Below are 21,341 nucleotides of genomic sequence, written 5' to 3' on the forward strand. Positions count from 1 at the left end.
CACCATCTGAGACTTTTACAGGCAGAATTGTATGTCAGTTAGACAGAGTTGGGTTTAAATTTTGGCTCTGTCACTTACTAGCCATGTGACTTGGGTATGTTTATACTTCCCAGAGCTTCAATCTCCTCATCTGTAAAACACGGATAACAATACCTATTTCATATCAACTGGCCCTTGATGAATGGCAGTCATCATTATCTCTAATCTTCATAACTACCCTGTGATGAGGGAATTATAGCCCCTCATTGGATAAATATGAAAATCAAGGCTCAGGGAGGTAAGGTACTTGGCAGATCTCAGTGGGTGATTGTCAGCTTCAGGAAAGCAGGGACCATGACTGTCCTGGTCACCATTATATTTCCAGGGCCCAGAAAAATGGCTGGTGCATAGTAGGAATTTAATAAATATTTATGAATGAATGAATTGGATCAAACCTGGTCCCCCAACTCCTGATCGATGCTCTTTGTCCTTCACTGAGCTGCCTGCCTCCAGGAGGAAAGGCTGAACTTCCTTCAGCCTAGGATTTAGCATATTCTCCTACCTTCTTCATTCTCTTCACCCTTCTCTTGCCCAGTTCTATTTCTAGTGAGAGCAAATGACAGGAAGAACATTTGACCAGGAGTTGACAACTTCCTGTGTAACAGTGGGCAAATTGTTCAATCTTTCTGGAACACGGTTCCTCATCTACAAAATGGGTAAATTGACTTAGATCTTCCCCAAGACTGTTGCAACGATTAAGGGAGATAATTGGTATGAAAGAGCTATGTGGGCTGTTCGATGCTTACACATATGAGAGGCTAGTGATTTTGCTGTTATTAGCATCATTTTCCCTAGCTTTCTATTTCTCATCCAGATAGTTGTCCATTTGGGTCATTCACCTGTATTTCTGGAAGAAAGGGGCTGAGGTTCCTCTAGACACCTAGAAAACTAGGAATATGTCACTTACTATTTGTATTACTTGGGACAAGTTTCTTCACAAGCCAAGTGAGGATAAAGATTCCAAACATTCAAGGTAATATAAGGATTTAGGTGATAAATATATGAAATCACTAGGCACAATGCTTGGAACAAAAGAGATTCTTAATGAGATTTGACATATTGATTGTTGACTTTCAGAAATAAAAATAACAGTTAACACATACCAAGGGCCTTCTATGTGCCAGGTACTGTACAATAGTTCTGAAAGGTAGGTATTATAATCCTCATTTGTTTCACAAGTTAGGACTTGCCCGAGGTCACATAATTAGAAAATGGCAGAGAGCTGGTGGGACTAGAAGTTGGCCCTGTCTGACCCCAGAGTGGAGCTCCTACCAGTGTGCCCTACTCCTGCAGATAGGCTGTTCTGAGCCCAGTCCTGAAGCAGGCAGAATGATGTGCATAACTGGGACATGGTATGTGATTATGAACAATTAACTTAATGAAGGAATGACACTTTCTACCCCCTTCAAACATACTCAACCGTATAGCAGATGCTTAATACAGTATACACAAAATGTTTGCAAAGAGTTTATAAGACTGCTCAAAAATATATATTCATTTTTCTTTCGTTTACTCAACATTAATTTATTGCTTACCATGCCAAGTGTTAAGAATGTATAAGGCAACATTGTCCATGCCTTAAGGAATTGAGTCTGATTGGGGGGGAAAAATAAGCACTTAATTAGCATGTATACAAGTACTCTGATATGTGCACAGCAGATGTTCAAACTGTATGCAGCAGGCCCACAACTGTTGAATAACAAAGACGATCCTCAAATGCAGTAGATCAGTAGATGCCTAACGTATGGGCAAAGCACTCATTTGAAGTAGTTACAATAAACCTATTCAGAAACTGCTCAATGAACATGTACACAATAGAAATAGATGTACACACACTAGGGACTCATATGACAGGGGCTATACACCATAAATACAATCCATGAGCACAGATGTTTGGTAAGTACACCGTAGGCTCACAAATACACAGTGTTTCGTATGAGAGGGGCTGATAGGGGATAAATATGCTGTTGCTAAATATCCAGTAGTCAAAATATAAACAGGCTTATTTTGTAGGAGTACATACCACAAATGTGCACACAATAAAAGAGCATACAGAACAGTGGAAAGTGTTCATTACAATGCTGACAATGACTCTGGGGGTAAGAATGGAAGCCCCATCTTAGAGACGACTCTATGCATAACCTTGGATGAAATAAATATTTCCTTCCTTTCATTGGGTCCCGGGATTCTAAAAATCCATAACCCCTGGGGAATGAGCAGCCTCCTGCCTTCCTTCCTTCAAAGCTCTAGGTATCAGTACCTAGAGCTGGGAGCTCCTTACATCTCACCCCAAACTGCAGGCTAGCAAAAGAGGTCTCTCGCTATGGCTCACAACGTAAAGACCAAGGAGGATAGAATGTTGGGGCGGGGCTCCCTCCAGGGCTGAGGTCATAGAAGGAGGGGGTGTTAGTTTCAGCCTACCGCCCACCAACCCCTGCTCCTCTTCCGGTCTGTCTTCATAACGCGCATGCGCACCACTGGCCTTTAAACGTGCACCGCTGGTCCATCCGGAAAAAGGATCCGGCATGTTAATTACAATTTTTGCTCCTCCGCCGCTGAGAAGAACTATTTGACCCCAGGCTGGGAGCTACTTTTGAGTTCCCGCTTCCAAATAGGGAACGCACGCCTGCCGATTCTGCTTGGTCCTCACGGGCTGAAGGCTTCCTAGGGCTCGGCCTCATACCAGCTCTACGAGGCTCGGAGGAACACCCCGCGGAGGGATCCGGTTTGTTGTGGTGTGGGAAGGGGGAGGACGCTGACAAACCAAGATGGCGGCGGCAGCGGTGAAGGCCGCGGCGGTTGGGAGGTAACTGTGGTGGTGAAGGCTGCGGGAGTTGGGAGGCAGCAGCAGAGTTTGGAAGGAACGGAGCAGGATTGAGAGGCGGCAGCAGGAGGGCCAGCCTTTGCCTCTCAGAGCGCGGCACTCAACACGCCCCCTTGGCCCCCGGCGGGCGGCGGCTGCCCCGCTTAGGGCCTAGTCTCCGAGCAGTGCCTCGGTTTCATACAGCGGCATCCGCCATGAGTCCTTAGGGCTGCCCGAGCCCTCCAGTCCTAGGGTCCACCATGGAGCCGGGGTCTGACGACTTCCTCCCGCCGCCGGAGTGCCCGGTGTTCGAACCTAGCTGGGCCGAGTTCCGAGACCCTCTTGGCTACATCGCGAAAATCAGGCCCATCGCCGAGAAGTCCGGCATTTGCAAGATCCGCCCACCCGCGGTAAGGCTCGGAGTCGGTGGTCCCCGGCGGCGTGGCCGGGGATGAGAAACTAGGGTAGCCAGCGGGGGAGTCTTGGGCGCAGGGCAGCCGGAGATGGGGAGAAATGGGGTGGCTGGGACCGTTGTGGATGCGGCGCGGGTCGGAGAAAGGATGCTGGGGCCAGGGGTCCTCGTGATGTGAGGCCCCCAAGTGACCTGGGCTCAGAAACCCACACCCACTCCCATCTCGCCTTTCAGAATCACCCCGGTAAGGGTCCAGACAGGGATGCCTAGGCGGCCGGGGAGAGTTCACAGGGAGGCACACGCACATCTCTTAGTTACCCCGGACCACCCAGGTCAAGGCTGCTCTAAATAAGGCCTTTCTGCCATCTACTGTCATCACTTCTCTTAAGGCAGGCGGTGTGTCGTAGTGGGAAGATCACAGGTCTGAAAGGAGACAGGCCGAAGTTCAAAACCCCACTCCGCAGCTTCCCAGCTGTGTGACCTTGGACAAGTAACATAATCTCCCCAAGTCTGTGAAAGGAGCCCTATGAGTAGTTATTTCAGAAATTCAATTAAACTAGATAGCGTCGATGTGTAGTAGGCACTACATAAGTGGTAATTATTGTGCCTGCGAAGGTGTTTGATGTAGTCATTGGTTTGCTCCTATGTGAGTTGACTCATATTTACTCACACCCTGCCAGGCGAATCCATCTATGATCATATCCCAGCCTGGTAGCCCAGTCGGGAATCAGTCTCATAGGGGATGCTTTATCTGGCTCCCCTGAGGTGGGTTCAGGGAATTGTCTCCTTTTCCTAGTTGACAACACCATCCGGGCCTTTCCTGCACATCACCCCTCCCCAGACTTGACTTCTATGGAGAGGCTTGGGGGTGGGGTATGAGTCCTTCTCAGAGGATTTCTACTCTGCTGTGTCCCAGGATGTAGGAGGTCCCAGAGGATAGGGTATTCTTGGACTCCCACACAGAATGGAACTGTGGAAGTCTGCCTCCTTTGGAACACTTGATTCCCAGAGGTCAGCGACAAAGGGCATATCTTTGCTCCTAGGCCTGGCTTCAGGCCAGGAGAAGTCCCCCAAGGGCTGGGCTAGTCTGGCATGCAGGAGAAATGATGATGTGTGTGTTCAGTCACCCCTTGGGATTCTAAGGGCAGGAATTCAGTTTGTCTGGAATAGGGTGTTTTTGAGTAGGTGTCTCTGGCTGAAACGGGTTGGGAAGTCGCACTGCCACCTGAGGAGGGCACCACAGGCCTTCTTATTCAACTCGGTGTTTTCTGGTGCTCTGCCACAGATCTAGGCTGGTTTCAAATGGATCCTCTGGGAGGTGTTGGGTAAACGAATTTCTTCCTTGTTGGAGCCTGGCCACAGATCTCTGAGGTATCCTTGTCCATGGTGAGGGAGTGGCCATGAGGAGGGAAAGGTCAGGAAGGCTACCAGAAAGGAGAAGCAGGAGTGTTGGGCAGCCTCACGGAGGCAATGTCTGACGTAGGGGGTAGTTGAGGCCTGAATTTCCATTTTTCTGTCTTGGATTTATCGGGGCAGCCTGGCCTTGTGCAGGTGTTGTTATCCTTCCTTGGGGGGAGGGGGGCAGGGGGAGACTAGGAAGGGGGAAAGTGACATGTCCCTAGTGTGTGTGTGGGTGGCATGGGGGGGTGTCCTTTGTTATGCTTCTCTCCTGTACCTCAGCAGTGTGCTTCTCTCCAATTCAGGAGACCTGACTCTGGTTTTGTTCGTTTTTTTATTTTGGTTTTGGTTTTTTTTCCTTCCTCTAGAGCTGCCCCTAGGCCATCTTTAGGCAGCCAAGCCTTCTGGCTGGAATTTGAAGCACTCACCCAAGTGGTGCTTGGGCCCAGGGTGGGAACCTGTGTATGGGTGGGCGCTTGGAAGTGGAGATTTGACTGAGGAAGGGTGATTGGGGTTCTGAATTGCTTGACAGGTAACCACTACTTTGGGGGAAGATGGGTTGGAGGAGAGTGTTGGTACCCTGGAGTAGACCCAGGGGAGCTTGAAAGGTCATTGCTTACTGCATCAGGGAGGCAACCTTTTTAGCACCATCCTGATAATCCTGACATACTGGGTGTTTGGCATACGGGAGTGTGGGACTGAAGGCAGAGTGAGGGAGCTCATAGGTCCCAGGAAGAGCCAGTCAGAGAGGTTTGCTGGACCTCCCCCCGCTATCTGTTGCACCCACAGCTCCTGCTCTAGAATTTCGGTTCTGCCATTTCCTGTCAGTTTGCTTGATGGTGCTTTTTCTTATCTAGAACTCAATTCAGCAGGAAAGAAGGGTGCCTGGAGTGTGGGGTTTGAGCCTGGGTTACCTACGTGGAGGAGAATGCCCTGCTAGTGGGAGGCAAGAGGGCATGGGAGTTTGTCTGGGCTTAATTTTTTTTTTTTTTTTTGGCCCCTGCTTTACTGAGCTCCAGGTGTTTGCTACCTGCTTGGGGAGTGGGGGGAATATGCAAGTATGAGGTCCCTGGCCCCTTTTCTAAAAGTATGTGTGCAAAAGAGGCCAACAGTCTTTTCTTTTACTGTCCCTCTCCCCACTTCCATATGTAGGCATGTGTATACGAACAGTGGTAGTCTGGTGGAGGGCAAAGGTCCTTGGACTGGCAGTCAGAAGACGTGGATTCTAGTCTTGCGTCTACCACTAACCCAGCACGTGATTTTGGAGAAATGACAGTTCTTTGCCATTCCTAAAATGAGGGCATTGGTCTCGGCTCCTCTGGGTTCTTTTTACCACCCCAGCAGGAGCCAGGGCTTCGGGGAGGAGAGGACTGTAGGGGAGGGCATTGGGGAGAGGGTTCTCCACAGCCACTTTTTGGGCAGGACACAACAAGCTCCAACTTGGCAGGGCAGAGCCTTCCCCACTTTTATTATCTTTCTCTGGCTTCCCTTCTCCTCCCTAACACCTCCCACACTCAGCCACCATAGTTGGGTATCCCTGCACTTACACCCTCTCTCACCCCTGGGCTTCCTTTCCTCCCCTGCCTCTTCCTGCACCAGGCAGGTGTTTGATAGAGGACCCAAGGAACCTTCTAGGTGAGTGATGCACATTCTTGCTCCCTGTTCCTTGCAGTGCCTGTCTCGAGCCCTTTAAACTGAGAAAACAGACATTAAGGCCCAAACCTTTAAATCCTGCCCGAATCAGAGCCGATCTACCCTGCATGTATACTGGGTGGCGGCGTCAGCCTTAGATGTCAGATCTTCATGATGGCATCTTTGAAGAACATTTTCATTTGAAAACCACTTTAATTTGCCATATTGGTCTTGTGAGGAAGCTAGGGCAAGAGTTCATATTCCTGTCTTACAGATGGGAAAACATGTACAGACAAGTAAAATCCTATAGCTGGTAAGTAGTGGAGCTAGAACATGAACCTAGGTCTTCTGACTCCAAATCCTGTGTGCTTTCCAGTACTTTTGGACTGAGTGGCCTCCAACACATGCCTAGGTGGTGAAGGGTTAATGTGGGCATAGGGGCAGTTTGGGGCCAACTGTTTTGGGCTCCATCTCTCTCTTTCTTGAAATCCTAGCACACTATACTGTTGGGAGGGACTGGGAGAAGTTTCTCAGGGCCTGTGCATGGGGCACTGGGTGTGCACTTTAGGGGCTGCTAAGGCCCTGCTGTGAGTTCTGTGTGTGGTGTAGTGGGTTGGGTGTTTGCAGGTTAAAAGGTCTGGGAAGGAGCAAATGGGGTGTTGAGCTGCTTTTGGTGCCCTCTGGTCTTGATGGAATAACCCAACTCCCTTTCCCCTCTGTGCCCCCTCAGGACTGGCAGCCACCCTTTGCTGTAGAAGTGGACAACTTCAGATTTACTCCCCGAATCCAGAGGCTGAATGAACTAGAGGTGAGAAGACTAACAGCCGGTGGGGTGGTGGGGTTGGCAGAAGGGCTACCTGAGCTCTGCTCCACTTCCCTCATACCTTCTCTGGCTAAGATACATTACTGACTAGGTCTTTATTTTCTCTCCTGGGAAGTTGCATGGAGGAAGCTTTAGGGCTTGGAATATCATCAAGAACATGGGCACTGAGCATTTCTGATCTGGTGGCCCAAAGGCTGGGGATATCCCTTTCTCATAAGGGTTTGCTACTTCTGAAGTTCCCCTGCCAATCCCCGACCCTACCTGGCTCAACAAAAGGGAAGTGTGGGGGCTAACTGAGACCCTTTCTTGCTTGGCCAGCTGAAATGTGGTTTCATTATCCAATTCATTCACAGCCCTGTGCTTCCTGCTTTCCTTCCATGGTGCTTGATGAGGCGATGGGTGGGAACAACACAAAAACCTGTCTGTGTGGAGGCTAGAATGGTTACAGACTGGGGCAGTGGGTCAGGCAGGTAGTCTTTTCCCTCTGCCTTTTGCTCTGTACTGGAAGTCCAGGCCCTTTGCATGGTAGGTGAGGTTTCCCCTAAGGGCTTGAGACTGTCCAAGGATAAATGAGAATGGTTGTCCTGAAGCCAGTTCCAGGTACGATCCTGGAGTTTCCCATGGAGGATGGAGGTGAGAAATATGCTACCACCCCTCCAAAAATCACAATTGTATATCCACAGGCCTTACTAATGTCCTGGGGGGATATTAGACCCAACTGAATACCCATGACTTAGACCAGGGGTCCTCAAACTTTTTAAACAGGGGGCCAGTTCACTGTCCCTCAGACTGTTGGAGGGCCGGACTATAGTTTAAAAAAAAACTATGAACAAATTCCTATGCACACTGCACATACCTTATTTTGAAGTAAAAAAACAAAACGGGAACAAATACAATATTTGTATTTGCATGTGGCCTGTCGGCCGTAGTTTGAGGACCCCTGACCTAGACCATTGTTTTCTAGACCATGGTTCCTCAACCTTGGCTCTATTGACATTTTGGCCCAGATAACATTTTTTTTTAAGTATGTTTTTATTGATTTGAGAGAGAGCGATAGATAGAAATATCGATGAGAGAGACACATCAATCGGCTGCCTCCTGCATGCCTCCCTCTGGGAACTGAGCCCACAACTCGGGCATGTGCCCTGACCAGGAGTCAAACTGTGACCTCCTGGTTCATAGGTCGATGCTCAACCACTGAGTCATGCTGGCCGGGCATCTCTTAGTTCTTTAGGCCATTCTGTCTCTGGCGTGCACTCTCACCCTTAAGCTATCACGGAACAAGTTTCATGGTGCATACGAAAATGTGAGTTGCTCTTTTGGAACCTTCATTCTCTGAACATGCCTGGAGCTTAGATGAAATTCTGGAGTTTCCAGAGGGCCTCATTGTTCCTCTCGTAAGTCCATCCTTCTGGGGTGAGTGGACTGGGCTCTTATTTTATTCCCCTTTTGTAATTAGAAAATGGGGATCCAGAGAGCAAAGTTGATTTACTCAAGGCTGTTCAGCAAATCAGTAGCAGGGGAAAAGCTGAAACTTGTTATTTGACATTTAGATCTCTTTTAGTAAATTTGACATTGTAGCATTGTGTAAGTTTAAAGTAACATACAGCGTATTGCTTTGATACATTTATATGTTGCAATATGATTGCTGATGTAGCGGGGTGTATCACATTACATATTAGAGCAGTGGTTCCCAACCTTTTTTTGGCCATGCCCCACCTAGGCATTTCTAAAATACTGATGCCCCCTTCCCACGTGACATATAATTCTTATTATTCAAAAAGTAAACCCCTGCCATAACCGTTTTGGCTCAGTGGATAGAGCGTCGGCCTGCGGACTGAAAGGTCCCAGGTTCGATTCCAGTCAAGGGCATGTACATTGGTTGCGGGCACATCCCCAGTAGGGGGTTGTGCAGGAGGCAGCTGATCGATGTTTCTCTCTCATAGATGTTTCTAACTATCCCTCTCCCTTCCTCTCTGTAAAAAAATCAATAAAATATACATATTTTTTAAAAAAGTGAACTCCTGCCCTGGCCAGTTTGGCTCAGTGGATAGAGCATTGGCCTGCAGACCAAAGGGTCCTGGGTTTGATTCCGGTCAAGGACACATAACTTGCTTGCAGGCCCCTTCCTGGCCCAGGCCCTTGTTGGGGTGCATGCAGGAAGCAACCAATTGATGTGTTTCTCTCACATCGATGTTTCTCTCTGTCTTTCCCTCTCTCTTCCACTCTCCCTAAAAATCAATGGAAAAGTATCCTCAAGTGAGGATTAACAACAACAAAAAACTCCTATTCACGTGGAGGAAGCCTAAAAGGCCATTAACTTGGTCTAAACAAGCTTCCAAAGAACATGGCATCCATGAAAGAGGAAAAATAAACGAACGAAAGCGTAGTTGAAGTACTGAGGAAGAAATCACTAAGAAATTGTTAAAAAAAATAATAATAATATGAAGTGATATGAAAAAATAGCAAAGTTTCAAAACATAATAGAGAACTGAAATGCATAAATATGTCATAATATATATTTATATACTGTATATGAGGCCCCTAGAACCATAAGAAATGCAAAAAAATTCACCATTAACTCTTTCTCGAATTGCCCCCCTTAAAAATCAAATTGCCCCCCTCTGGGGCGTGTGCTTTATCATCATACTGACATTCCGATCTCTTGGTACCTGCTATGTGACTTGAGGACACGGGCTCTCTGTAGAAGAGATGATGCTACTCATCCAGCCCGGTCAAGGACACTGAGAAAGAGAGTATGTAAAGCTTTGGCTGTTGTGACCCGACCCTCTCCATTTTGAGACCTGGGGCTTATCCTATTGACTAGAAGGTGGCAGAGATGAGAGAGTGGTGGGCTCACCACTGCTTAGAGTTTGAGATCCACTGGGCCCTAGGTAGTGGGCTTCTCTGTACCCTCCCTCCCCTAAGATTAGATCAGAAGACAGGAGTTCAAGTGAAGGGTCAGCCTCTTTGAGCCATTTCTTTTCCAGGCCCAGACGAGAGTGAAACTGAACTACTTGGACCAGATTGCCAAATTCTGGGAAATCCAGGGCTCCTCCTTGAAGATTCCCAATGTGGAACGGCGGATCTTGGACCTCTACAGCCTCAGCAAAGTAAGAACAGGTTTTTCTCAGACCCCCTCCTCACCCCATACCTTAATATCCTTGGTATTCTGGGGGCTCCTTTCGTTTGGATATTGGATCTCTAGGCTGCAATGGAAGGGGCACAGCCTGGTAACACATACGCTATCAGCAGAACTTCTGGGCACCTCTTGCTGCAATTTGAGTCTTCGTGGTGGCGGTAGGAGGAGGGGTAGCCCCCAACGCAGTGAGGGGCTGGAGTTGTCCTCCTCGCCCTTCCTGCAGGCCTGCTCTCATGTACATACACACAGCACCTCCACGTCCCTTCCTGCTTGTCCCTGCAGATCGTGGTGGAGGAAGGTGGCTATGAAGCCATCTGCAAGGACCGTCGGTGGGCCCGGGTGGCCCAGCGCCTCAACTACCCACCAGGCAAAAACATTGGCTCCCTGCTACGCTCCCACTATGAACGCATCGTTTACCCCTATGAGATGTACCAGTCTGGAGCCAACCTGGTGGTAAGGATGCCAGGCCGGGGTGGAAGGAGGCTTCCCCCTCAGACACAGATTTTCACACTTGCTCTTAATGAAACTGGTTCAGTGGACTAGAGACCTGGAAGCTAAACTCCACTCTTTTCCAGTGGTGCCGTTTTCCCCACACTGCCCAGGGTCAAGGTCCTGGAGTTATCCGCGTGGCCAGCCTGCTATCTGTTATGTGACAAGGTTTTAACAGATAAAGGAATTCAGAGGAGGGAGAGATCTTTTGGGCTGGAGAGGTCTGGGAAAAGATGGAATCTGATTTCGTTGGGGAGATGGTTGTGGGGAGGTGGCTAGAAGGAAGAATAGCATAAGCAAAGAATGAGAAGAATTCCCAGAGGGTATGCCGGTGCCAGTGGTAAACACCAGTGGAGCAGGGCCTAACATGCGGGTCAGGGAGGTGCAACCACAGCTTCGGTTGCCACTGGGTAAGGGTAGAGGAAGTCCTTGCTGTTGGGGGCTGGGACCCCATGCCCTGACCTCTACTCCTTACTTCTCACCAGCAGTGCAACACACGTCCATTTGATAATGAGGAGAAGGACAAGGAATACAAACCCCACAGCATTCCCCTGCGACAGTCTGTGCAGCCTTCCAAGTTCAACAGCTATGGCCGACGGGCCAAGAGACTGCAGCCTGATGTGAGTACTTCCCTTCTGGTTATGGCTTTGGAGCGGAGAGAGTCCTCTCCTTCCCTCTGGCCACGCCTCTGTTCCACTGTCCCTTTTCTCAGTTCTCCAGTTCTGAGCAGTAGTGTGTCTCTCTTTGAATTCACTCTTGCTCTTCCTCCCCTCTCCGCTGAGCTTCTGAGTTGGGTCTGGATCTGTTCATACAGTATCTTTTCTATTTCTGCCCTTCTTCATTCTTTTCCTGAGTCACTCCACTCATAGGGGCAGAGCTTCTTTCTCCTTATATCTGTATCCCAGCTTCAGGCTGAAGCTTATATGCCAGGTGTTCTTCTAGGCACTGGGAATACAACAAAGAACAAGAGAGTCACTGTCCCTGGACTCACCAAGGCACAAACTTTAGAATCATATTAGTCACTGCCATTAATTGGTAGTGGCAGACACTTTTAGATTTCTTTATTTATGTAATCTCCAAACCTTGTAACTTTAAGGTAGGAGTTAACATTCTCAATTTTAGAGGTGGAAAAATTGGAATCCTGTGTTAATTCATTTCCAAGAGAGGGCTGAAGAGAGAGCTCACTTAATCCCTTTCTCCAAAAAGCAGCTCTGAATTCTTGCCCCAGCCCGCCCATGCTTCAGCCCCTGGCATAAGCTCAGATGATGTACCCTCTAAGCCAGCGGTTGCCAACTTTTCGGACTTTGTGGACCACCAGCAGTTGGCGACCACTGCTCTAAGCTATTGTTCTGTTAGGATGGGGCAGTCTTGGTTCATTTCCTTCCTTCTTCCAGCCGGAACCCACAGAAGAAGACATTGAAAAGAACCCGGAGCTGAAGAAGCTGCAGATCTATGGGGCAGGCCCCAAGATGATGGGCCTAGGCCTCATGGCCAAGGACAAGACTCTGCGGAAGAAAGGTGAGGCCTGGAAGGGGCAGTGTGAAGGATGGCCTCCCCTGGGAGAGAAGGCAGGGCCTGATTGCTCACACCTGTTCTTTAGAGCTGCTCTGCTCTCTCCCAGATAAGGAAGGGCCTGAGTGTCCCCCGACTGTAGTGGTAAAGGAGGAGTCAGGCGGGGATATGAAGGTGGAGCCGGCCTCACCCAAGACCTACCTGGAGAGCAAGGAGGAGCTGAGTCACAGCCCAGAGCCCTGCACCAAAATGACTATGAGGCTGCGGAGGAACCACAGCAATGCCCAGTTTGTAAGGACCCAGCCCTGACTTCCTAATGCTTTGCTTCTTGTCCCTTCAACAAGCATTTCCCCAACATGGCACTGGACCGGGCTGCACTGAGCAGAAAAGTGGGTGTGGCGGGCCCTGCCTTCAGGTTGCTCACATAATTGGGGAAACAAGGCCAACTCACACGGAACAAAGAACCAGAAAAGGTGATCAAATACTGTCAACACGAAGGGCAGAAAGGGTCCAGAGGAGGCTGCCCCCTCTCCATTGTTCCAAGATAAAGGCTAAGCTCATTACCATGCGTGGTCCAGTCCCTGCTGACGTCTAGCCTCGTTCCCCAACACTGCTCCCTCACTCTGTTATAGCCACACCAAACTACTTGTAGGCATGTTCGGCTTTTTCCCTGACACACCATGCTCTCTCCTTTCCCATCCATTGCACAGGCCGGTTCTTCCGCCTGGAAAAGTTTCCCCTTGCACTCTGCCCATTGCAGTTGGCTTTCAAGTTTCAGTTTCAGGTGTTACCTGTGCGGCGGAGTGCCTCCTTATCTCTGGCTGATTTGAGTACTTCCTTCTCTAGGCTCCCACAGTACCCTCTATGGGCCACTCTTGGCAGTTTCTGCACTGCCCTTGAATTTTTTATTTTTTTATTTTTGTTGGTTTTTTTTTTTTTTTTTTTTTTTTTTTCCCTTAAGTTTTTATGAACCCGTATCTCTGGGGTACTGTATGCCTCTAGAGGGCAGATGCCATGTCATATTCATCACTGACCTGCAGAGTCTGTCTTACTGGAGAACACACAAGTGTTGATTGAATGAAAAAAGGAGGGGAGGGTTAGGATTGAATGAGAAAGACTCTGCTTTCACTACTCGACCAGTGTATTTGGGGAGGTGGTGCATGCATACAGTTAAACTCCAGACTGCGTATGACTAGCCTGTACAGGGCCATGAGTGATCCAGCTAGCGAGCACTGCAGCTTGCTTTTTTTTTGTTTGTTTGTTTTAATCCTCACCTGAGGATATTTTTCTATTGATTTTTAGCAAGAGTGGAGGGGGAGAGGGGGGAAGAAACATCAATGTGAGAGAGACACATCAATTGGTTGCCTTCTGCCCCCTTGACCAGAATCAAACCTAGGACCCTTCAGTCCACGGGCCAATGTTCTATCCACTGAGCCAAACCAACTAGGGTGCAGTGCAGCTTTCTGATGGAGACTGCTGGACCTGGGTCCCTCTGGAGGAGTCTGCTGTGTAAAGGCTGGACAGGGCTTAGGTGGATGAACTACTGCCTCCCTCCCCTGGCAGATTGAGTCGTATGTATGTCGGATGTGTTCCCGAGGGGATGAGGACGACAAACTCCTGCTGTGTGATGGCTGTGATGACAACTACCACATCTTTTGCCTGCTGCCTCCTCTGCCTGAGATTCCCAAGGGTGTCTGGCGGTGCCCAAAGTGTGTCATGGCGGTAAGGCCTTCCCAGCCACAGTCCATGTCTGCCTCATAGGGTATCTTTGCCTTCCTTCATCTGGCTTTATTGTGAACAGCATCCTAGCTCAGCCACAGGCTTCTGATTTGGGTCCCTGGAGTAGGGGCTAGGCTGGGCAGAGCTTTGGAAAAAAGAGGAGGTGGAGACAGCCTTCGTTTGTGTCTTCTGGGAGCTCCCAGACCTCGTGGGGAGAGTCCTGATTAGACAGATTGTATGTAATGGCGTGTAATCAAATGCTAAATTGTGTGTTAGAAACTCGGAGGTGTAGAAATTCTAAAGAGAGGAAAATGACTAAGGGTAGATGTCAGGATTGACATTTGGAAGACAAGAATATGAAGCAAAAATTGTTCTTTTGATTTCCAAGTATTTTATTCTTTGTTTTTTTTAGAAAGCTTAGAATATAGACAAATTACCTCTCATTTCATCACCTAGACACAACCATTGTTAATAGGCTGGTATATTCTTGTCTTTTTGTTGTTGCATTGGGGAATCTTACTGTATATTTTCATTTGTTACTTTTAATCATTTTTCTGTATTATTAAATTTATTCATGGGTATGATTTGTTTTTCTTATAGGGGGTCCATCATATGGGTATAATATTTGTTTTCCTTCTGTTGTGATAATAAAATCAGTTTGCAGTGATGTAGACTTTCAGTAGAAAAGGTGGGCAGGAGTTCTAGACTGGGGAGTGGAGGAAATGCCAAAGCAAGGGTTTATGGGGAGAATTTACCTAGTGCAAGAGGGGCAGTAAGGAGAGCGGCTGAAGCAGCTGTGAGGGCTCAGCAGCCTAAAAAGTCCGCCAGGTCTGTTCCACGAGCTTCCTACCTTCATCCAAATTCTCTGCTCATCTCCATTTCTCTCTGGCTTTCTGGAGAGCAGATGCTGATAGTCTCTCTAGCCTTATCGCAGGGACTCAGCTGAGGTTGCAGAGACCAGGTGTGCAAGTGCACACACACGCACACACCCAGATGATGGAGGAGACCCTGGCAGTGCAAAATGAATGGGCCTTGGTAGTGGTGGAGATCCCTTTAGGGAGGAGTTTGGATACCAACAGTATCGCAGACGGCCAAGATTCTCAGCTCTGCTTGGCTCTGTCAGTGGTTGTGGACCAGATTGACATTTACTTCTCAGACGCGAGACGAGTGTGTGTCTGATTCTGGGATACACACACCTCTCATCTAAAACCAGGACTGTAGGTACAAAGTGAGGTCGACCGGCGTCCAATCTTTTGAGAAAATCTAAAGAACAGGAACAGTGTAGGTTTTGGCACTGTGAAAGCTAGTGCCTTTGTTTCCCATCCTCCAAGCTACTAGAATATTCACTGCTCATTTCCCAGGCCTTTAGTTCCAATCTGGGCATAAAAAAAGCTTTCCTAAACATGCTGTATAAACCCGTATTTTATTTATTTATTTTAAAAATATTTGTATTGATTTCAGAGAGGAAGGGAGAGGGAGAGACAAACATCAATAATGAGAGAGAACCATTGATCGGCTGCCTCCCACATGCCCCCCACTGGGGATCGAGCCCGCAACCCTGGCATGTGCGTCTTTTTGTTGTTGCATTGGGGAATCTTACTGTATATTTTCATTTGTTACTTTTAATCATTTTTCTGTATTATTAAATTTATTCATGGGTATGATTTGTTTTTCTTATAGGGGGTCCATCATATGGGTATAATATTTGTTTTCCTTCTGTTGTGATAATAAAATCAGTTTGCAGTGATGTAGACTTTCAGTAGAAAAGGTGGGCAGGAGTTCTAGACTGGGGAGTGGAGGAAATGCCAAAGCAAGGGTTTATGGGGAGAATTTACCTAGTGCAAGAGGGGCAGTAAGGAGAGCGGCTGAAGCAGCTGTGAGGGCTCAGCAGCCTAAAAAGTCCGCCAGGTCTGTTCCACGAGCTTCCTACCTTCATCCAAATTCTCTGCTCATCTCCATTTCTCTCTGGCTTTCTGGAGAGCAGATGCTGATAGTCTCTCTAGCCTTATCGCAGGGACTCAGCTGAGGTTGCAGAGACCAGGTGTGCAAGTGCACACACACGCACACACCCAGATGATGGAGGAGACCCTGGCAGTGCAAAATGAATGGGCCTTGGTAGTGGTGGAGATCCCTTTAGGGAGGAGTTTGGATACCAACAGTATCGCAGACGGCCAAGATTCTCAGCTCTGCTTGGCTCTGTCAGTGGTTGTGGACCAGATTGACATTTACTTCTCAGACGCGAGACGAGTGTGTGTCTGATTCTGGGATACACACACCTCTCATCTAAAACCAGGACTGTAGGTACAAAGTGAGGTCGACCGGCGTCCAATCTTTTGAGAAAATCTAAAGAACAGGAACAGTGTAGGTTTTGGCACTGTGAAAGCTAGTGCCTTTGTTTCCCATCCTCCAAGCTACTAGAATATTCACTGCTCATTTCCCAGGCCTTTAGTTCCAATCTGGGCATAAAAAAAGCTTTCCTAAACATGCTGTATAAACCCGTATTTTATTTATTTATTTTAAAAATATTTGTATTGATTTCAGAGAGGAAGGGAGAGGGAGAGACAAACATCAATAATGAGAGAGAACCATTGATCGGCTGCCTCCCACATGCCCCCCACTGGGGATCGAGCCCGCAACCCTGGCATGTGCCCTGACTGGGAATCAAACCATGACCTCCTGGTTCATAGGTCAATGCTCAACCACTGAGCTACGCGGGCCGGGCTACATCCATATTTTAGCTCAAGAGAAAAAATGGTGGCAGAAGAGCATCGGATAGCATATTGAAGTCAGAGCCCATGGTTTAGATAGTAAAGTCCTCAAGCAAGAGAGGAGCAAAAGCATGGCAGTGAGCAGGTGAGGAATGAAAAGACTCGTTCAGCTGAGGTGCTAGGAGGAAAGGCGGAGCTATTAAATGAAGCTGCCTCGGAGCCTGGAGTGCAGATCTAGGCCTATTCTCCCTGCCTGTACCCATATTCCAGCTCTGCTTTGGAGACTTCTCCACCACTTTGCCCCTCCCTTGGTGACATGTTCTCCTTTGGGTTTCAGGAGTGTAAGCGTCCCCCCGAAGCCTTTGGCTTTGAGCAGGCTACCCGGGAATACACTCTGCAGAGCTTTGGAGAGATGGCTGACTCCTTTAAAGCCGATTACTTCAACATGCCCGTGCACGTAGGTGATGGAGGACTGGGGTAGTGTCAGGGCTAGGGTCGTGGGTGCTGGTGTGTGACGGTCTTAACTCTCGCGGGTCAGTGGGACTAGGATATGACGGGCCCCAGTCATTCGCTACCCCTGTCCCCCAGATGGTACCCACAGAACTTGTGGAGAAGGAGTTCTGGCGGCTGGTGAACAGCATTGAGGAAGATGTGACGGTTGAGTATGGGGCTGACATCCATTCCAAAGAATTTGGCAGCGGTTTCCCTGTCAGCGACAATAAGCGTCACCTAACCCCTGAGGAGGAGGTGAGTGGATGACTCATGGTTATATGTTAGCTCTGTGAGCTTAGGCAAGTCCTTTAGTGTCTGAAAGACTCAGTGGCTCTGTGGGGTTTACATGAGACGAGATGTGTGGAAAGATCATAGCCTGGTAACTGGCATGGCATCTCCAGTCATGAGATTGGCTAATTCCTTGTCCGTGGAATGGGAATAGTATCTACATTACAAATCTGTTATAAGAATTAAATGAGAAGATGTATGAAATGGGTACCTGACTTGTTCATAAAAAGCTTAGGGAGTAAGATTGTATGTGCAGAAAAAAATGAGGGCCCAGACCCTGCATCAAGGGAAGGGTGCATTTTGGTTCAGAGCAGGGGCTTCTAACTTGCAGGAGAATACCTATACTATTTCTTAGATGTTTCAAAAAGGTCTATGACCTCAAAATTAACATTCCCTGGGCTAAAGATCTCAGTTCCTTATCATAACCCTCATCCCCTTCCCACAAATACTTGACCTGACAGGAGTATGCTACCAGTGGCTGGAACCTGAATGTGATGCCAGTGTTGGAGCAGTCCGTACTGTGCCACATCAATGCAGACATCTCCGGCATGAAGGTGCCCTGGCTCTATGTAGGCATGGTCTTCTCAGCCTTTTGCTGGCACATTGAGGATCACTGGAGTTACTCCATTAACTACCTCCACTGGTGAGTGGGGACCCAGGGACCTGGGAAAGCAGGCTGGACGCCCTCAGGACCATGGATGTGACCACTCTATATCCCCTTTCCAATTGGACAGGGGTGAACCGAAGACTTGGTATGGGGTACCCTCGCTCGCAGCAGAACATTTAGAGGAGGTGATGAAGAAGCTGACACCTGAGCTCTTTGATAGCCAGCCTGACCTCCTCCACCAACTTGTCACCCTCATGAATCCCAATACCCTCATGTCCCATGGCGTGCCGGTGAGTGTCCAGGAAACAGGGACAAGGAGTAGGAATGATTTAGCAATGTCCTTTGTAATGGTGGTGGTCATTGTCTGGAATCTACCCCTCCCCCTTTCTCATTCCTGTTGTATCTTCATTGGGCTATCGGTTTGACGGCTCTAACAGAGACCCAAAATAACGGTTAGATAGACAATGTGATGGTGAGCCTTCTGGGCCACGTGTTTGAGGGCAACACCTTAGGGATGGCTTCTTATCACATCTGCATTCCAGCCAGTGCAAGAGGGAAATGGGAGAAGGACAGGGCAAGATGGTTCTCTTTACTTTTAAGGGCAGACATCATTTCTATTCATTTCCTGTTAGTCACAACTTAGTCACATGGCCACATTGAGCTGCAGGGAAAACTGGGAAATGTGATTTTTGTTCTGGATGGTTACGTACCAGCTACAAATTGGAGGTCATGTTACTATGAAAGAAGGTGAGAGAATATCAGGGGACAACTAGCAGTTCTCGGCCATACTTTCCATACTGTAACCCTTGGAGCAGTGTTAGGTCTTTTTACTTATTTAACAGGTGTGAGGTTCAGTGGTGGCAATTATTTTGCGATATATAAGTCTATCAAATCAATATGTTGTACACCTGAAACTTACACAATGTTTTATATATCTCAATAAAGCTGGGGTGTAAGGTAACCTTTTAAAAAAAAGTGCTAATATCTTTCAACATTAAAAAAAAAAGTTGAACCCAGAGTCCTGGCTTATCCTATCCTCCTGTGGGCCTCTATCAAACGTTTTGCTAGGTATAAGCCTGGCTTACCTATAAGAGACTTTATATTCCTGGGAATTTCCAGCATTAATTAGCATCAGTTAGTTTCCTGGTGTGGATCTTAAAACAGCCTGATGAATAGTCCTGTAGGAACAGGGATTAGTACATTCACCACCTTTGCTTTGAGTTTTATTTTATACTCCTCCCTTCTCCCTTCTATTCCCCACCCTTACCTGCCTTGCCACTTAGTCTAACGCATGGGGTATGGTAGGCAGGCAGTACGTATTGAATCAATGTCTCCTTGAGATCCCTGGACATTAGTACAGTAGGGCTTTGGACTGGGTCAGTGGTTTTCACCCAAATTTCTTCTTGCCTTCACCTTGTTTTGATATACTGCATACCCTTTGAGTAATATTTTTTATTTTACGTTGTAGTGATCTTTAACCAAGGATTGAGATATCTAGGGATTAGAGGAAGAATCTACAATAGTTCAGGCAACCTTCCTCTACTTAGAGGTGGAGTATCCTTTTCCGTCTCCACCTCACCCCATTTAAGAATTACTGGAATTGAGATGTCCAGTTGATCAAAGGCCCTTCCAGTTCTCTTCACTACTAGACATTGGGTCTGACCTTTCCTCAAACCTTGCCTACAATGTCAAGGAAAATTATAAAAGTAGAGGTGGATTCTCTTAAGGATTCAGACAGCTAAGATACATATATAGCCCTGGCCGGTGTTGGTCAGTGGATTGTGCATCGTCCCTTGCACCAAAAGGTTGCTGGTTTGATTCCTGGTCAGAGCACATGCTTGCGTTGTGGACTCAATCCTGATAGGGTGCACGAGGTAGCCATTTGACGTTGTGTTCTCACACCGATGTTTCTCTCCTTCCCTCTTCTTTCCCCTCTCTAAAAAAAAAATCAATTAAAAAAAAGATGCATATATATGTAGCTGCTTAGTTCTTACCTCTTTTTAAAAAAACTTTATCACAGACTTTTAAATATATGCTCTTTGCTGCCACAGCATTTCTCTTGCTCATGGCAGTATCCCTCAATCTAAGGCATCTGTGATTTTCATATTCTCGTGTTGGCAGGCTGCAGTTTATCCAGTTGGAGCTCCCCCAGAGCTATCTTTAGCCTGCCCCCTCCTTCCTCTTTGGTGAGAAAAGGCCATTTCTTTTTATAGATATATAGTATAACTATTATTTTCATTATAAAAGAAACATGCCCTCTTCCCAAAAAATGGAAATAGAGAGGCCATCCTTATTTCGTTCACATTTTATATTTCCATCTGTTGTTTTTTCTATGTAAATTTTGACATAGCAATAATCAGTGTGTAGATTTTATAATCTTTTCTTGTAAGTTTAATGACCTAGAATGGCACTGCCCAGTTTGGTAGCTACTAGCCACATGTGGTCTCTGAGCACTAGAAGCATGACTAGTCCTAACTGTAATGTGCTGAAAGTTAAAACACATTGGATTTCAAGACTTAGTACAAAACAATATCTCACTAATACTTTTGTATACCAATTACACATTGAAATGGTAATATGACAGCTATATTAAGTTAAATAAAATATATTGAAATTAATTGCATATGTTTTATTTTTTTAATGTGGCTACTAGAGAATTTAAAAGCATATGTGGCTGGCATATTGGACAGTGCTGGACTGGAATGATTTTTGCTTCCTTACTAAGAACTGTTTATAACCACCTTTTTAAAAATAGCAAGTCTTGCCCTGGCCAGTGTGACTCAGTTGTTTGGGCCTCATCCAGTGCACCAAAAGGTTGCTGGTTCAATTTCTGATCAGGACATATGCCTGGGTTGCAGGCTCATCCCCAGTAGTGGGCGTGTAGGAGGCAGCCAATAGATGTTACGCTCTCATATCAATGTTTCTCTCCCCTTCCCTTCCTCTCTCTAAAAATCAATAAAAAAAATATTGTCTTTTTAAAAAAATAGCTTTCTTGCAGTACAATTTACATACCATAAAATTCACGCATTTTAAGTATACAGTTGAGCAAATTTACAGAGTTGTGTTACACCATCGCCACAATCCAGTTTTAGAACATTTTTATCACCCCAAAAAGGTACTTCATGCCCATGCCCTTTTGCAGTCAATCTCCATTCCAACCCCTAGTCCCAAACAACCACTAATCTGCCTTCTATTTCTATAGATTTGTCTCTTGTAGATAGTTTATATAAATATAATAATATGTAGTCTTTTGTGTCTGGCTTCTTTCACTTAGCAT

At 47.1% G+C, this 21,341-nt stretch overlaps 1 protein-coding gene across 10 annotated transcripts in view; it reads left to right on the plus strand.

The window, feature by feature from the left end:
* Nucleotides 1–2,541: 2,541 nt before the first annotated feature.
* The window catches only part of KDM5C (lysine (K)-specific demethylase 5C), a 49,277-nt gene continuing 30,477 nt past the window's right edge, over nt 2,542–21,341 (plus strand). For 2 of the 10 annotated variants that reach the window (XM_014541626.1, XM_014541624.1), the window contains exons 1-12: nt 2,544–3,252; nt 7,015–7,092; nt 10,098–10,220; nt 10,532–10,702; nt 11,224–11,358; nt 12,133–12,256; nt 12,339–12,541; nt 13,814–13,972; nt 17,015–17,134; nt 17,266–17,424; nt 17,919–18,100; nt 18,192–18,354. In XM_014541626.1, coding sequence (XP_014397112.1) covers nt 3,103–3,252; nt 7,015–7,092; nt 10,098–10,220; nt 10,532–10,702; nt 11,224–11,358; nt 12,133–12,256; nt 12,339–12,541; nt 13,814–13,972; nt 17,015–17,134; nt 17,266–17,424; nt 17,919–18,100; nt 18,192–18,354 — 1,767 coding nt within the window. In that variant the 5' untranslated portion in view covers nt 2,544–3,102. Of the gene's footprint in view, nt 3,253–7,014; nt 7,093–10,097; nt 10,221–10,531; nt 10,703–11,223; nt 11,359–12,132; nt 12,257–12,338; nt 12,542–13,813; nt 13,973–17,014; nt 17,135–17,265; nt 17,425–17,918; nt 18,101–18,191; nt 18,355–21,341 lie in introns of all 10 variants that reach the window. The other 8 variants (XM_014541627.1, XM_014541629.1, XM_014541625.1 and 5 more) reach the window with 7 other exon arrangements.

Source organism: Myotis brandtii, unplaced genomic scaffold (genome assembly GCF_000412655.1).
Source record: "Myotis brandtii unplaced genomic scaffold, ASM41265v1 scaffold2750, whole genome shotgun sequence".
NCBI classification, from domain to species: Eukaryota; Metazoa; Chordata; class Mammalia; order Chiroptera; family Vespertilionidae; genus Myotis; species Myotis brandtii.